Genomic DNA, 18,284 nt, shown 5'->3' with positions numbered 1-18,284 from the left:
CTTTTCTATGATTTTAATATGTGAAGTTTGCATGTTCTCCACTGTGGGTTCCTGCTAACAACATGCAGTGAGTGGGGTTGATGATTGTCTCTCTGTGTTGTGCTATGACAAACTCTCTCCTACATAACTTTATAAGATAAAAGCATAGGTATCACACAGCACTGCTATTTGGGTCCCTCCATTGATTTTTTTACTATGTGAATTCCACCTTCCTCTGTCTCTTCCTCACTTCCCCACAGCTGGTGCTAGCAGCAGCAGCAGCAGCAGCAGCTTCCTGTGACTGTGAGGCCTGGTTACTAGTTGTTGCTTTTGTTACTGTTTACAGTGCAGCAGCCCGGCAGTTATGTCGGTTAACTTGACTAATTATTAGTTTCTTTTTATTGTTTTCTTTTAGCTTTCTGGCGCCACCTTTTCACTCCTTCTTCCACAATAAACTTTTTCTACAAACTGCGTGAGCGCACAGCAAAGATAGTGGAGGGGCCGGCGGCGTTAAGAAATTTGATTGGGCAATCTAGTGGCTCAAAAGTGTGTCCGCCAACTGGGAAAACACCCATTATGCCAGATTACCGGTCCAAACCTGATCCCACCTCAGTCTGCAAAGATGTTAATGACCAGAAAGTTGTAAATGGTTTCCACAACAATTACCCCTAACCCCTTTCTGCAAATTTAATTAATTAACCTGCTAAGCAGATAGCATATGATATGAATACCACTGTACTTTCAAAATAAAGAAAGTGATTTGTAGAGGGAAAAGCAGATTTTGTTCTTAAAGTCTGCCAAATTAAAAAAAAAAGTCTTTTGTTTAAAGTACAAGCTTACTGGTCAGAGCCAAAGTCCTACACAAAACTTTTTGTTTGGTCTTAATTTGAGGCTAAAAGCTGATTATCTGAGCACCAAAGATTTGTTTTAAAACCTCAAAGTAGATATAACATGTTGTCAAGGTTAAAGAGTTTTAGGAAAAAGAACTATTAGAACCACAACTCAGAGTGACTCTCCATTTATTAAGTGGTTTTCTTTTTTTAAACACTCACATTAAGAGGAAATGCAGCTTCTGTTGCGATGTGTGAACATCTTTCTGTGCATGCCTGTGCAGTTTAACCACTCCACTAGTGCAGACCTGTGCAGTCTTACAGCCCTGCTCTTGTGGGCACGAATCCTTGTTTCTGCGAGCTGTGAGTGCAGTTTTTATTATTTTTTTCACGCTAATATCAGATCAGATGCAGAATGGTGCAATAATAAAAGAGATGAATTTGATAATATTTTAAGGTGTTTAGTATTTTCATTATTTTGAATTTGTTTGCATATTTAGATTTATGGTATGTTATGAGTTAATGTACATTTTATTTCTTTAAGTTTTTGTTGCAAATTAATTCTTTTAATAAAATGCAATCATTTGAAACAAATTGATGTTTGAATGTTTGAAGGTAAAAATATTAGACAACTTTTTTTTGAAACACCTAATTTATTTTTTTTAAAGTAAATAAAAAAATTGACTCACTTTCTGTATGGATTGTGAGAAACTTTTGTTCCTGCATAAACCTCAGATATGAACCACAAAAGCAGTGAGTTTTACTATCCTTTAATAAAACAAAATCATAATAGTTCTTTTCTTAAATATTGTTCATGGTCAAAGTTGGGAAGCTGAAGTTAATTTCTCTTCTTCTGAGACATCAGATGAAGCTGTCCTAGATTGAAAACACATTACATAATTACATGAGTTTTCTCATGTTTCTGGCTCTGCTGATTTTTAAATTTGCAGCTGTTGCATTATTGAGCCGTTCATCTCTGAGAGGATGCAGGTTTAGCCCAGGATGGCTGGCTTTAAGGTTAAAGCTTTACCTTCAGTCACCTTAGCCTGAGTTTGATGACCCCATGGTGGAGAGAGTTTTACATTAGTTCCTGTATCTCCTTCTACCCAACAAATCACTTCTTATCTCCCACGTAGTTGTCTGTGGTTTCTCTCTAGCAGTCTTCTTCAGCTCATCACATTTTTAATTTTAAAATTTTTATACCTTATAAGCACAAAAGAGCACCTTTTTAATTTGAATTGTTTTATTTTGTCTTGTGAATTCCTGCTTTGTGCTTTTTCGTTTTTATGATCTTCTGTTTGTTAAAAGTTTAGTGTTGACCATAGAAACAGGCTTACTGTGACAGTATCATCATTTGTGGAAAACCTCTGTGTGCAAATGGGGTTAAAATAAATATTTCAATTAATTATGATTTTTTTGTATTCAAAGTAGAAAACAAATATTGAATGGTTGAGTTGAATGAATATACCAGTGTAATTTTAGGCACTACATGGTTGCAAATAACATTTCTTTGATGATTAAGGACACTACAGGGTTCAGTAGCAAGGACCGACTCCATCAACTGCATCAAAGGATGTGAATATTCTGTAACCGACTCCAACTTGTTCTGTTTCCTTTTAAAAACCCGTTGAAGGGTGACCACATGTTTGTTGTAGAATGTCCAAGTTACGGGGCTTCCCCTTTTTCCTTCTAATCTAGATTTCACCTCACGTAGCGCCTGCCCACCTAAATGGACCAGGAAGTCTTTTAACCACATCATTTCTTGTTCAGTCTCCTCTGACATTTTTTCAATAATAAAAAACAGAAAAAGAAAAACCATTACAAACAAATCTGCAGAATCCTCAGACTCAACCGATCTAGTGCAGAATGATGATGGCCTCCCTTTTTTTAACTTTCATTTTTATTAGTTTTAGTTAGTGTTGAAAACGATACAGTAAAGAAAATTACAAACAGACAAACAAACAGTCTGGAGTTTACATTTCTTTTTCCACCTTCTATCACATGCAAATCTCTTTTTACGTCATGTTTTTGGTGCCACTTAAAAATGCTTTCCACTTCCTTGTCTATCATATTTACATCCCATCAGTCTAATATTGAATGTTATTTTTTCCATCTCTGAGATACCTTCTACAATCCTAATCCAATCTTGTTGAGTGGGAGGGTCTGGGTGTAACCACTTCTTTGTGATTGCTTTGTTGTTGCGGCTAGAATTATTTTTACTAGATATAAGTCCTCCTTTTGTATCTGTTCCTTTATGTTTCCAAGGTACATCACTTGGCAGGTGTTTGGGAGTGCATAACCCAGAATATTTATATTTATAAATAATAATAATAATAACTTTTTTATTTTTACACTGTAAAATGTAATTCTAGCTGTTTGTTGTTTCAACATATTATTCTATATCAGTTTGACGATAGATGACTGAAGTTGTTGTTATAACATAGAATTACAAGTTAAAAACGTCCCAATTACACCAAAAAAAGCTAACTTGAAAACTCATGTCCAGCTAAATCAGCAACTTATGTGAACTTGACAATGTGGGTAAGTTGAGCACAGCAGGATTCAAAACTGCCTCACGTGACTGCTACCGAGGTGCATCATGGGGAATTGGCGGTTAACGACATGCTCACTTTACTTGGACGTTTTCTAATCGTCTTCTTTGGAATATGCTTTCAAGGTGAGTAACATTGGTTATAACTATAAGGAAAGAGAGCTACAAAAGTTGGAACATGTTTTGAATCTATGGCATGATGTGTGTTTTTCTCTTTTACCGAAATGTTTGCTTTAGCTAATGTAACTTTAGCCGACAAGGTCCAGCTTGTATGTCATGACCAGACTTGACCTAATAAACTGACATATGGCCTTTTTTATGGGTTTAATGTGGCACTGACCAAATCACAAGTATTGTGCCGCTAACTTTAAGGTTGTGCACTCACCCTGTTGCGATATTAGCAAGCTAACTCAGCTAATTAATAAAGCTTATTTCATATTGTCTCTGTACTTGTAAATTTCTTTCAAGTTCACAGGCTGTTGTATTTTGGTGGAAGTTCATTTTGGCAATATTTCCAATAACTGACTGGATTCAAAAAGAACTTTTTGGCAGGACTCCGATGCTTGTTGTCATCTGTTTACCCCTATGTAATCACTGAAGTTGTTATTAACTGCTGCATGCTAAGCTGCAAGAGTGCACTGAGGACTGAGACAAAATATGGTCTACAAACCAGCATTATATTAGTTTTTATCAGATAGTCCTCCAGTGTGTTTATTTTTTGCTTTAATTCTATTGTGCAGTTATTTGTTACCCTGAAATGCTTTATGCTTAACAACAGCTCACTATTTTGACTTATTTTTGAACTCTTGTGATCAGTATGACTAGATTGTGTGAGTTTCCATACTAAAAGAGCTGTAGTGATAAAATAATTGGCATCAGAGACACTGATTTTTGGCATGATATACTGCAGAAGTTTTTTTTTTTTTTTTGCATAATTTACCTTTTAATTAAACTGCATTCTCTGTATTGTAACAAAACTAACATTGTTTATATGTCAGAAAATTAGCAAACATGAATAAATGGCGAAAACAATATAATTATAACATATATTTTTATTTTACTTATTTTAGGTCTGTGAAGCCAAACTTGATGCTGGGGATTTATTTTTGTCAGTGGAGTCAAATGGTAAGTTGCAATTTGTGCATTTTGTCATACTGGAAACACCACAGATTATATTGTAACTTAATAGCTCTGTAGAACAAATGATATAAAGATTGTAGTGTCAGGGTACTTCTTAAGAAGTAATATGGCACTATTGATGATCACATGCAGGTGGCATAAACTAAATATTCAGACGTGTTACCAACAAATGATTCATTAACAAAAGCAATGGAGCAGACTGTTTAGGTTCTTGTGGTTGTAATAACATCCATAACTCCAGGTTTGTCATTAATTTATTTTCACAGGTCTAGATGATCACATCTGACTTTGTCATTTAAATGAGGTGGACTTGCAAACTTTGCACTCTTTTGGGTAAATTGCTGTCCACTACATATACACAGAATCTGCACAGTATTTCAGATCTAAAAAGGGAGTATGTAATGGACTTGCTGGCTTTAATGTAAAAAGCCTGTTGTGTAACTTTAATGAGGCAGTTGGACTAAAACAGTATTGCTCATCAAGGTAAACATCTGAGGAATAAGGAAACTGTTACTTGTCCTTTTACTCAGTGTTCTTTTAATCGCACGTTTACTAAAGTTTTACATCACATAAGTCATTTTCACAATCATTCTACTTTAAAAGATTTCAAGACAGAGCTTATTGTTCTCTGAACTTCCTTGTTTGCTGAACGGCAGGTAAAGTGCATCTTTTTGTTTGTTTACTTTTGTGTGTTTGTGTTTTCTCTAATGGGCCTCAGATGACTGTTTGCTTAAATTTGGGTCTCAAAGAATCTTTTTTTTATTCTGTCTGTACTCTCCACCCCTCTTCTTCTATTGCTCAGTGTAGCTGCCGTCAAAGGCAACTCTCGCATTTAAGTTCATTTTATTGGATTTAATGTTGAAACAATTAGTAGTTGAAATAGTAAGAAATAATAAATAAATAGTAATTCATGTTCTGTTCATTAGATTTATATGTTTAAATGTGTATTTGTGCTAACTGTGCAATTAGATAGGAACCTTTTCTATCGTTCCGTCTGTTGTTGCTGAGAGGGCATTTTTCTTGGTGGGCACACTCAGCAAGCTAATTAAGAGACGAGCCACGAGGTTTGCACGTCTACAGAAAGTTGTGAAGAGTGTTTTTGGACTACCCCACGACGTGAGGATTAAAGTTTTTATTCCCTTTGAGTGAGGCCAATGAGGTAAATGTTTTCTTTTGTTTATTATCGCTGTATGTAAATACGCTAGTATTGCGTGATATTCTAGTGCAATTACCGCAGTGTGAAGTGTAATGTGTATTTTATTGATCGTTTTGTTGGAATGTTTTGTTTTATATAATGCTTAAGGGCTTTGTTAAGAATATTCATTTAAGTTGTATTTCTTTTTAGTTCTGACGGCATTGTATCGGCTGTGGTTGGACATCATTACATGTTAAGGCATGTCGAAGAATCCTCCTGTCCGAAATAAATGTCAGTTTAAAAGCAAAGAACAAGTTGAGCTTTATTAAGACTCGAGGGGAGTAACAGTCAGAACTCAGCCTGCTTCGTGCGGGAGGAGAGAGAAGGAGAAAGAGGTCTGCCGCAGCGGAGCCGGGCCGACAGCCGAGCGAACGGGGCCGAGTGGCAGCGGAGCCGAGCCGACAGCCGAGCGAGCGTGGCCGAGAGGGAGCGGAGCTGAGCCGACAGCGCGCTGGGTCACGTGGTTAAGCTCGCGTCACTCTCAAGCATCAAAGACACCCAAACACACACACAGACATCCCATAAGGCAACCAGAGTCCAGTGGTGCAGCTTGCTTAAGCTACAAATAAGTAACACGTTTATACAAGTTAAATGTGGAGAGTAGATTTCCTTAGCTCATCTTAAAGGGACTCTGTCAAGCAATGAAAGGGGAAGTGTGGTGGTTTTGGAGTAAAAGTTTAAGTTCATGTTATTAGTTGTTTATGCTAAGTAACTGCAATTAAGGTACGTTTAAGTTGATTATAAGGGTTTTGCTTATTTTTAAGACTGCATTAGATATTTAAAGGTCACATTATAGTATTTTGTTTGACATTGAAGGTTATTTTCTGTTTAACTACAAGTGAAGAACAATTTATTATTTTGGTTTAAGTGATGGTGACCTATATTTAAGTTGACTCTTTAAAGTAAAGCAATTTAAGTTCCTAGGTGCTTCATAAGGTGACCATTCACGTATTTAAGTGAACCTAGGTGACTTGAGTGTAGTATAACACCTTTGACTGTCTGTGACATGGAGCAAGAAGGCTGTGACACTGAAGCTGTGGAGCAGCAAGAAGCTTTTGAAGAGCAAGAAAGTTTGCAAGAACCATGCACAAGTAAAGCTACTAAAGAAGGAAGTTTGAGGAAAAGTCAAAGAGTTAAGAAGTTCACTGAAAAGGGCCAAGCACTACATGATGAAAAGGTGAACAAGCTTCAAGCTCGCTTTAAAGTCAGTTATGAAAGGTGGAAAGTTGTTGCAAAACAAGGCAAAAAGGCACTTGAAGAACCTGTTAGTGCAAAACTTAAAGAGCTTATTGACCAAGTTGAACATACTTCGGCAGAAGTGAAACAAGTTTATGATGAACTGCGCAATCATGAAACTCCTGATGCAGACACTCGCCGCAGAGTGGACACCTGTGATGCTGTTTCTCAGAAGATGATAAGGCTAACTCAAGAAAAATTAGCAGCAGAAGAAGACGAAGAACTTTCTGGGAGATTAGTTCACTGGAGTGATGTAGGATCAGCATTCAATTCTGCAACCTCGCAAAGATCTAAGAGTTCAAATAGCAGGCAATCAAGATGCTCAAGTAAGTTGTCTGTAAAGAGGCAAGAAGCAGCTGCAGAGCTTGCGGCTACTGAAGCAACTCTGAAGATTATGGAGGAAATGGAAAGTGAAAGAAAGGCACTTGAAATCCTTGAAGCAGAGAATGCTGAGAAACAGAAGGCCTTAGAGCAAAAGCGAAGAGAGCTTGAAAGGCTAGAAACAGTAAAGAGAATGAATGCTGCTAAAGCACGTCTGAAAGTGTATAATGAAGAAGGAAACTCAGATGAAGAAATATCAGATCTTCTGCACGAAAGGAGTAAATGGAGAAATGCCACATCTAAACCGATGAATCAGTTTGCACATTCGCAACTTAATGCAAATGCAATGCCGTTTGATATGCCACAAGCCATCACAAGGTCACAACCAAGAGAAAGCAAACATGAAGATAGTACCACAACATTGGCCCAAGCTCTAGCTGAGTCCATTCACATAAGTCGCCTACCAGTACCAGAACCTACAGTCTTCAACGGAGATCCTCTCAAGTACAAGGATTGGAAATTGTCGTTTCAAATGCTGATAGACAGAAAGAACATCCCAGTGAATGAAAAGATTTACTATCTTCGCAAGTATGTTGGAGGACCGGCGAGAAAGGCTGTTGAGAGTTATTTTCTCTTGGGAACAGAGCGTGCTTATTACTCAGCATGGAACACTTTGGAGGAAAGATACGGAAGTTCATTTGTAATCACCAAGGCTTTCAGAGATAAGTTGACATCATGGCCAAGGATTGGTAACAAGGATAGCGTTGAACTTCGAGAATTTTCAGATTTTCTCAGAGGATGTGAAGCAGCCATGCTTCAGGTTAAAGGTCTTGAAGTTTTGAACGACTGCAATGAGAATCAGAGAATGCTAAGCAAGCTACCTGATTGGTTGTCAGCAAGATGGAATCGAAAGGTCATTGAAATTGAAGAGCAAGATGGTTCTTTCCCAACATTTAGCCACTTTGTTGACTTCATTGCGAGAGAGGCCAAGATTGCGTGCAATCCAGTAACATCGCTTCATGCACTCAAAGCAGGTGACTCAGAGAAAACGAAATCATCCAAGACAAGAAGTGTTGGAGCAAAGGTGCTAGTGAGTGCAGCAGAAGAGACGTCCAACACAAAAAAATGTGTGTTTTGTGAAAACTCAAATCATAGCATTCACACATGTAGGAAGTTTATGGACAAGGTCTTGAGTGAAAGAGTCAAGTTTGTGCAAACCAAGGGATTGTGCTTTGGATGTCTAGGCTTTGGACACCAATCAAAGAAATGTGAAAAGAGAAAGATGTGTGACACATGTAAAGGGAAACACCCGACATGTTTGCATGAAGAACGAGACAAATCCTCAAGGACAAGGAAAGAGAAAGAAAGTGTCAAGGAACCACAAATAAAAGAGATGGAAGACAGTAAAGAGAGTAGAGAAACCAAACCCAAGGAAGCACCAAGTGAAGCAATATCAAACCGTGTGATTCAAAGTGACAGAAGTAATCTCACATCTACGATCATTCCAGTTTGGTTATCCACAACAAGCAATCCTGAACATGAGATTCTTCTCTATGCTCTTCTTGACAGCCAAAGTGACACGACATTCGTCTTGAAAGAAAAGGCAGATGCTCTGGATGCAGAGAAGAAATGTGTGCAGTTAAAGCTCTCGACAATGTCTTCTAAAGATACTTTAGTACCAAGTCAAAGGTTGTCTGGATTACAGGTCAGAGGTTTCTATTCTTCAAGGAGAATTCCTCTTCCTGTGACATACACAAGAGAGTTTATTCCTGCGAATTTGAGTCATATTCCCACACAAAGGACAGCAAGAGCGTGGCCACACTTAGAGCACCTGGCTGAAGAAATTGCTCCACTGATTGAATGTGAAGTAGGCCTGCTCATTGGTTACAATTGCTCACAAGTGTTAGTACCCAGAGAAGTTGTGGCAGGAAAAGATAATGAACCTTTTGCCCAAAGAACAGACCTTGGCTGGACAATAGTTGGAGGAACTAATCCATGTGTTGACTATGGGGATGCCATAGGATGTAGCCACAAAATCATTGTCAAGGAAGTGACACCCAGTCAGTCAGCTGAACAGTTGGTCAAAGAAGTGCAATACATCTGTCGCACACAAGTCAAAGAGGTGGTCACATCTGCAGATGTTATTAAAGTGCTTGAGTCCGACTTCAATGAAAGAAAGGTGGAAGACTCACACTTCTCACAAGAAGATTTAAGGTTCATCTCCATAATGGAAGAAGGAGTGAAGATGAAAGCAGATGGACACTGTGAGTTACCTTTGCCATTTAAGGAAGACAGACCAAGTCTGGCAAACAACCGGAGCTGTGCAGAACACAGACTCAAATCTTTGAAGAGGAGATTTGAGAAGGACAACCAATACCACAAAGACTACACAGAGTTCATGAAAGAGACTATAGAGCGTGGTGATGCAGAAGGAGTTCCCTCTGTAGACCTGGACAAAAGCCCTGCCTGGTACATTCCACACCATGGAGTGTATCATCCACAAAAGCCTGGCAAAATAAGAGTGGTGTTTGATTGTTCAGCGAAGTACGAAGGAGTGTCCTTGAACGACTACCTGCTTACAGGGCCAGAGTTAACCAACTCTCTGGTGGGGGTCCTGTGTCGATTTCGGAAAGGTCCAGTTGCAGTGATGTGCGACATTGAGCGCATGTTTCATCAATTCAGAGTCAGAGAAGAAGATCAAGATTACTTTCGCTTCTTGTGGTGGGACAATGGAGACTTCAACTCTACTCCATCTGTCTATCGCATGCGCGTACACCTGTTTGGAGCTGCTTCTTCCCCTGCCTGTGCGAACTTTGGTCTCAAGTATATTGCTGCACAAGGTCAAGGCAAGTTCAGTGAAGCTACCATAAGGTTCATTGAGCGAAATTTTTATGTGGACGATGGTCTTATCAGTTTCCACTCAGAAGAAGAGGCAATTCGTTTGGTGAAGGAAGCCAAGGAGCTTTGCAGAACAGGAGGCTTGCGACTTCACAAGTTCATTTCAAACAGTAAGCAAGTGCTTAATTCGCTGCCGGAAGAAGATTGTGCAGAAACAGTAAGGAAAGACTTGTCACTGGGCGAGCAACAAATTGAAAGAGCCCTAGGTGTCAAATGGTGCATCGACTCGGATCATTTCCAGTTTCGAGTAGTTGTGAACGAGCAGCCACTTTCCAGAAGAGGAGTGTTGTCCACGGTAGCCTCTATTTACGATCCACTTGGCTTTGTGGCACCTTTTGTTCTACTTGGGAAGCAGATACTACAGCAGATGTGTCGTGAGAAAGCAGATTGGGACGAACCACTCACAAGCGACCTGAAGTCACGGTGGGAGTCCTGGTTGTTGGATCTAAAAAATCTAGCAGATGTCAAAATTGACAGATGTTACGTGCCAAGAGATTTTCAAACAGTTCAGAAGTACGAGCTTCACCATTTCTCAGACGCAAGTGTTTCAGGGTATGGTGTTTGTACGTACCTGAGAGCTGTCAGTGAAGCAGGACAAGTCCACTGCTCTCTTGTCTTTGCTAAGTCCAGAGTAGCACCCACAAAGGTTACTACGGTGCCAAGATTGGAGCTGTCTGCAGCAGTTGTAGCAGTGCGGATTAGTGACATGCTCAAAGCAGAGTTGGAGCTAGAAGATGCTCAAGAATTCTTCTGGACAGATTCTCAAGTTGTCTTGGGATATATCAACAACGATGCAAGACGTTTCCATGTTTTCGTTGCAAATCGCATTCAGCGTATTAAGGAAAGCACTCAACCGATGCAATGGAAGTTTGTGGCATCAGATCTCAATCCAGCTGACCATGCGTCACGCGGACTGAAGGCCAAAGACCTTATTACCTCCAACTGGTTTAGCGGTCCAAGTTTTCTTTGGCAAGAGAAACTTCCCCACGGAGAAGTCGAGGTGGGAAAACCTGATGCAGAGGATCCCGAAGTACGCAAAGCTGGTGTACTCCATACAACTACGGAAACATTCTTTGGCAGAACGTTTTCTGAAACTCTCCAGTTGGCTAAAGTTGTCGCCATACACCCGAGTGAAGATGGATGTATACGCAAGGTACAACTGTTAATGAGTGACTCATTGTTAGATGACCAGGGAAAGAGACTGAGTAAACCAGTTCTACTTGACAGACCTATACACAAGACTGTGACACTATTAGAAGCAGATTAGTTTACATTTCATAAGTTCATGGGTGAAAATCACAAGTGATTTGGTGGGAGTGTAGCTGCCGTCAAAGGCAACTCTCGCATTTAAGTTCATTTTATTGGATTTAATGTTGAAACAATTAGTAGTTGAAATAGTAAGAAATAATAAATAAATAGTAATTCATGTTCTGTTCATTAGATTTATATGTTTAAATGTGTATTTGTGCTAACTGTGCAATTAGATAGGAACCTTTTCTATCGTTCCGTCTGTTGTTGCTGAGAGGGCATTTTTCTTGGTGGGCACACTCAGCAAGCTAATTAAGAGACGAGCCACGAGGTTTGCACGTCTACAGAAAGTTGTGAAGAGTGTTTTTGGACTACCCCACGACGTGAGGATTAAAGTTTTTATTCCCTTTGAGTGAGGCCAATGAGGTAAATGTTTTCTTTTGTTTATTATCGCTGTATGTAAATACGCTAGTATTGCGTGATATTCTAGTGCAATTACCGCAGTGTGAAGTGTAATGTGTATTTTATTGATCGTTTTGTTGGAATGTTTTGTTTTATATAATGCTTAAGGGCTTTGTTAAGAATATTCATTTAAGTTGTATTTCTTTTTAGTTCTGACGGCATTGTATCGGCTGTGGTTGGACATCATTACATGTTAAGGCATGTCGAAGAATCCTCCTGTCCGAAATAAATGTCAGTTTAAAAGCAAAGAACAAGTTGAGCTTTATTAAGACTCGAGGGGAGTAACACTCAGGTTGAAGCAGAATTTGCCCGTCTTACATCTGTTGACCTGAAAGGGTTCCTTTTTGCTGTGCTTGACCATTATGGAGAGGTTCGTGGAGCTGTACAAAATCAAGAGCGGCATAGGAGGGCTAACTAGGCTCATAAGATGCTTCGGAGATGATGTAAGTGTTCAACTGCGAAATCTAATCCTTTGTTTAAGTTTTAGGTTATCCAGTTCAACTGATGAACTCATTGAAAGAAAGCTGATAAGTAAAGTCTGTCATCATATTTCACAACTGGACATTTAGTGTGGTAACTTTTACAGAATCTATGTATATTGGTGGTAGGTTGGATATCATATTCTACTTGAATATCCTGATAAGCCTGATTCAAAATCTCCAATGATAATCATATATTGATGGAATTATGTATCAAAAAGCTGTGAATTTGGAGCTGTCTACATGCTTCATAAACACTGTTTAAAAAGTGTTTTTGTTTTCTTTTTGACTTCTTTGACCAGAGCCCTACACAAAGGAAGAGGACAGAGGACCTCATTTTCTAAAGGAAGATCCCTCACACACTTTCAAGCCTGTGAAGGTTAGCATTGTTTCTTTTAGTAAATTTAATAATGACAGCACCACAGTGGATTTTAAATTAAAAAGTACATGTGTACTTTTTCCTCACCAAATGTATTATTACAAGATTTTTGACACTGGATTTGGTCTGGGTTTCAGAGAAACTAACTGGCAAGCTAGCATTGATATTATTAGTGTCTTGTGTTTATTCATGTCTTCACCAGGGTCTTTGACATTTCGCTGCTGTACTGTTCACTTCAGCTTTACGTTTGATTTCTCACATTGTATATTGTAATGGCAGAGATATTAGGATATTTAAGGGGCTGCAGTGGCTGCTACAGCTGTGGGGGGCAATACTTTGGTGAAATGTCCTGGACCCTGGAAAATAGACTGTGTAGACTGGGTAAGCAATTAAAGGTTACTGGCCGAGAGTCATTGGGCAGCTGGGTAAAGGTGGATGTTGATATTCAGTGCCAATTATGCAACCTGTTCAGCCATGTCTATATGCTCTTTTTTCATGCTGTTAATATAGGGGGAAAAATAAACTTTAATCAATAAACTGATTAAAGAAGCATTGTCTATGGAGCCACAATCTGATCCTGTAGTGTAGCTGCAGTTTGCACATTTCATGTATTCTCAGCCAGATTTGGTTTAGAGCACAGCCAATATTTAGCATAAGTAGATTTAAATTCACACACTGGTGATGGCAAGCTACATTGTAGCCACAGCCGCCCTGGGGCGCACTGGCAGAGGCGAGGCTGCCGGACACTGGCACCACCGGGCCCTCTGACCACCACCAGTAGGCAACAGGTGAAGTGTCTTGCCCAAGGACACAACGACTGAAACTGTCGGAGCCGGGGCTCGAACCGGCAACCTTCCAATTATAAGACGAACTGTCAACTCTTCAGCCACGATTCAGTCATCCACCCATGTGTGTGAATGACTGAATGTGTAAAGCGCTTTGGAGTCCTTAGGGGACTAGTAAAGCGCTATACAAATACAGGCCATTTACCATTTAAATTGAAAATTTTGTTTGAATTCTGCAATTGAAGACATGCTCAGTTATTTATGAACATGGTCTTTGTTTAAAGCAAGAAATGGATTTGTAACATGGGGGTGCATATCTCATTCTGAAAAAACTTTAACAACTAATAAGTGTTACCCAAAGCCAATCACCATCATCCAAAGCATCAGTATGGCTCTTCTTTGGAAAGACATGAATTGTTAAGCACAAGGGATATTGTGTAATTGTAATTGTGTAATTTTTTTTCTTCTTTTTTTGTCTTTGAACCCTTTTATAGCCGACAGGTATTGAAGACACGTTTTCTAAGAGGATGAAAGTTGGCATTGCGATGGTGAAAGAAGAAGACATCATCGATGTGTTGGTTGTCCTTGAGGCGGCAGTAATCCTGTCTAATCTGAGGGATGTCTCAAGTGCCATTTCCATGCTGATGGGCCTTCTTTTTGCCCTCAACATAGACTATCCAACGGAACTTAAGGACATCTTTGAAGTCATTCAGAACGTCCTAATGAACATTGGTGGAAGGCAGTGCGTCTCACTAGTGCATGGTCTAAGAAACAGACTCTTGCAGAAAGCCATGCAGAACTGTAATTGTATGCTCCTTAGTGTTAAGGACAGTTTTTATTTTACTGTTTGTTTTTTTATTCTTGCAAGTTCTCATTCTCACTTTTGTATGTCACTAAATGACTACACTTTACATTCCATATTAGACAATTACTCATTTGTTCATGGTTTAAGAAACTTATGTGAACAACAATATGCTGGACTTTGCAGATGCTTATCTCATGCAAGTCAGTAGTTTTTCCTTTGTTTTGCAATTGAGCAGACTCAAACTGATGTTTCTGAAATATTCATATTATCAAATGTTTCAGAAGCATGCACTCATTTTCAGAGATATTGGTTCTGTGGAATTTGTTGCAATTGTAAACGAAGACAAATACAAGAGTTTGATGTCTTACTTGTTATAAACTGATCTTTACTGTCACTTATCAAAGGTTTTGTACTATTTTAATATTTCAAGTTTTATGCTAACAGGTGTGACTGAGCACAATGAAGTTTAAAAATTTTGCAAATGTAAAGAATAACTTTTCTAAAATAGCAAGTGTCCCGTTGATACATTACATTAATGCAGACTTTATGTTGTTACTTCACAAGAATCACTACTGCTCCTAGAGTATTGGTCAGAATTTAATCTTCACCCAAACTGGGCTCAAGACCAAGTTCAAATTTATTGTTTCACAGGGAGCAGCCTTTGAGTTTTGATGGATTGTGAGAAAGATGAGCTACGTCACTGATTTTTCTGTTTCTCAGATGACTAAGATGGCACAATAAATGGTGAATGTTGGGTGCTCATGAGTAATTGTCTTGTCATGTTCTTAAAACAAACTTTCTGTATGAAATGATCAGATAGACTTTAATGGAATCTGTGGGGTTTTATTTTTTTTTCTGTAAACAACAGAAAATTAATTTAAAGGAATGTAGATATTTAAACCTGAGCTCTAAGATAAACCTAACAGGTAGTTTTGCTGAAATGGATGTTAGAAAGCTAAAAAAACAAAACAAAACTTAAGATGTTTAATACACATTTTTCTTTACATCCAGTCAATCAACTCTGATAATTAAAATGAAACTGATTTACAAGTTCACTCAGCTACCTTAAGGAGCTCAGGTAATTAATAAACTTAAATCAACTTAGCTAACAGATTATGTTAGTTAAGCTAAAATAGATTCCTAAGTTAAAAGAACTACTAAAGTATTTGAATTAACTAAAAAACCCAAGTCAACTGAACTAGGACAAGAGTTTAAACAATAGATTATTTTAATTTAGCTGAAAGGGTTTTCCCAAGTAAAAATGACAATTAAAGGAGTTGAACTGACTAACAAATCTCAGTCAACTAAACTAAGATGAAAGTTTAGACAACATGTGATTTTTCATTAAGATAACAATTGGTTGTGTTATAAGAACAAACTCTATTTCTTGACTTAACTTAAAATTTTAAGGCAGCCCTTTACCTCATATTTTTAAGTTGAAACAACAAGTTATATTTTACAGTGTATGCACTTCCAGAACACATGTGTTCAGCTTCTGTTTCTCACACAGTCTCCAACATTTCTGTGGACTTGAGATCTGTTTACTGTTAACTTTGGGTGTGATGAAAAAACGTGTCAAATTTTTCCAGCAAAATTCCCTCCACAACGGCAAATTCGTTGTGCTGTGTTGTATTTCACACATTCCTTCTCTGTTATATTTATGGTCAGTTCACCTTCCCATTTCTTTTTAAGGTAAAAGGTTGTATCCTGTCTATCTCCTTCTATTGATCTGTAGAAGGTGGAAATTGCTTTGAATTGTTTTTGTTCATAGCAATTATTTACTAGTCCAATAACACCCAATGGTTTTTCAAGCCAGTCAGTCTTTATTTGCTTTGCACAATAGTCCCTTACTTGCAGATATCTAAAAAAAATCTCTATTTTCCAATTTGTATTTATTTTTTAGTTGTTGGAAACTCATCAGTGTTCCATTTTTCATTAGAGTACAAACTGCTGTAATCCCTTTTAACTCCCATTGTTTCAATGTTTGGTCCAATTGTCCTGGCTTAAATTTTTTTATCATGTCTAAACCATCTCAGCAAAAATAATTGTTCTTTTAACTGACATCTTTCTATTACTGTGTGCCATTTGTTTAATGTAAATTTCACAATTTGATTCATTCTACTTTTGTGAGAGGTCATTAGTTGTATGTCAGAGATAAAAATTTGAATTTTGTTTCCCTCAATTTCTTTCTCAATTTCCTTCCACCGTGCCTCATAGTCTGGTCTACACCAACAAACAAGAGATCTAAATTGAGCTGCGTAAAAGTATTCCCTTAGGTTGGGCAAAGCCATCCCTCCCTTACACTTCGGGAGTTGCAGTGTTGTTAACCTTCTTCTTGGCTTCTTCCTATCCCATATAAACCTTGAGATCATTTTGTCCCATATTTCAAATGTACTTTGAAGTATAGGAAGTGGGAGTGATTGAAACATGTATAGCAATCTTGGGAGAACGTTCATTTTTATTATTTGGATTCTAGAGTAAAAATTTGTAGGTACTGTTGACCACCGTTCTAAGTCTTTTTTTTTGTTACCCTCCACCTGATTGTAGTTTGTGTCAAACATAGCGGATAATGATTTTGTCAAGGTTACGCCCAAATATTTCATGGTGTTCAAGTGCCACTTTAGTTTATATTCATCTCTAATCTTTTGAGAAGGTGTATAGTTGAATGATAGAATCTGTGTTTTGGATACATTAATTTTGTAGCCTGGTAAGTGTTCGAAGGTAGAATTGGAAAACACTTATCAGGATGTCATAAGAAAACAATGACATCATCAGCAAAAAATCCAATAAGATGTTTTTGTCCAGCTAGAGGAACCCCCTTCAAATTTGGATGTTGCTGCACTGCTTGCACTAGTGGCTCGGCGTATAAAGCAAAAAGAATTGGTGACAAGACACAGCCCTGTTTTGTACGTCTGTGTAGCTAAATTCTGTCCGTCAGGCTACCATTCACCTTGTTTCTGGCTGTAGGTTGATTATAGATTGTTCTTATACATTGTATTGAACTATCCTTAAAACCAAATTTTTTCAATACTTCAAATAGGAAGAGCCAACTAACACTATCAAATGCCTTTTCTTGATCTAAACTTATTAACACAGTACTGATATTAGTCTTTTCGGCATTGTCGATGATGTGGAGGACTCTCCTTATATTGTCCTGTGCCTGACGTTCCTTAATGAATCCGGTTTGGTCCACTTCTATCAAGTCCGGTATAAAGGTTTAAAGTCTTTTACTAATAATCAAGGCGTACAGTTTGTAATCGTTATTAAGGAGGGAAATGGGTCTATAGTTTCTGCAATACTCTTTGTTCTTGCCTTCTTTAGGTAAAATTGTGATAATGGCTTCTCCCCATGATGGTGGGGCTATTCCCTGTTTCAGAGTCCAGTTAAAGCAGGATAGAAGAAGTGGCTTGAGTTCTTCTTTAAACACTTTATCAAATTCAGACTGAAAGCCGTCACTCCCTGATGCTTTGTTTGTTTTCTGCTTGCCAATGGCTGCATCTAATTCCTTATCAGGAATTTGTGAGATCAATAATTTGTTTTGATTCTCCCTTATAGAAGGCAGGTCAAGTGGATCAAGGAAATTTTTAATTGTTTCATGACCTGCAGCAGCCGGTTGTGAGTACAGTCTCGTGTAGTATTTTTTAAACTCATTTTCTATCTCATTATGCATATAATGTAGTTTGTTACTGTCCAGGTTTCTAACTTTATTATAGTCATCGATGCTTTTTACGCAGTCTTCTTGCAAGCATTTTAGTTGTTTTGGACCCTGATTCGTAATAAGTTTGCTGTGTAAACCTAGCTTTTTTTTCTACTTCTTCTTTTAATAATTCATCAATTTGGTTTCTAATATCTGATATTTCTTCTAGAATTAGTGAATTTTTAGATTGTTTGTGCTCCATCTCAAGACGTTTACGTTTTTCTGTTAAGTTTTTATATAAAGCCAATCGCGCCTTTTTTGTGCTGCTGTTAGAGTTAT

At 38.1% G+C, this 18,284-nt stretch overlaps 1 protein-coding gene across 1 annotated transcript; it reads left to right on the top strand.

Annotated features, from left to right (window-relative positions):
• The first annotated feature begins 5,285 nt into the window (after positions 1–5,285).
• On the top strand, positions 5,286–12,108 carry LOC109195288 (uncharacterized). Its single transcript, XM_025899835.1, has 3 exons — positions 5,286–5,659; positions 5,846–11,824; positions 12,011–12,108. The coding sequence occupies exon 2, from the start codon at positions 6,702–6,704 to the stop codon at positions 11,415–11,417; it is 4,716 nt and encodes a 1,571-aa protein (XP_025755620.1). The 5' UTR covers positions 5,286–5,659; positions 5,846–6,701; the 3' UTR covers positions 11,418–11,824; positions 12,011–12,108.
• The last annotated feature ends 6,176 nt before the right edge of the window (positions 12,109–18,284 follow it).

Source organism: Oreochromis niloticus, linkage group LG17 (assembly GCF_001858045.2).
Source record: "Oreochromis niloticus isolate F11D_XX linkage group LG17, O_niloticus_UMD_NMBU, whole genome shotgun sequence".
NCBI lineage: Eukaryota > Metazoa > Chordata > Actinopteri > Cichliformes > Cichlidae > Oreochromis > Oreochromis niloticus.
This window is presented reverse-complemented; position numbering and strand designations above follow the sequence as displayed.

Excerpts from the sequence above, each read along its gene's own strand:
- LOC109195288 (XM_025899835.1), top strand. The coding sequence starts at position 6,702 with ATGGAGCAAGAAGGCTGTGACACTGAAGCTGTGGAGCAGCAAGAAGCT.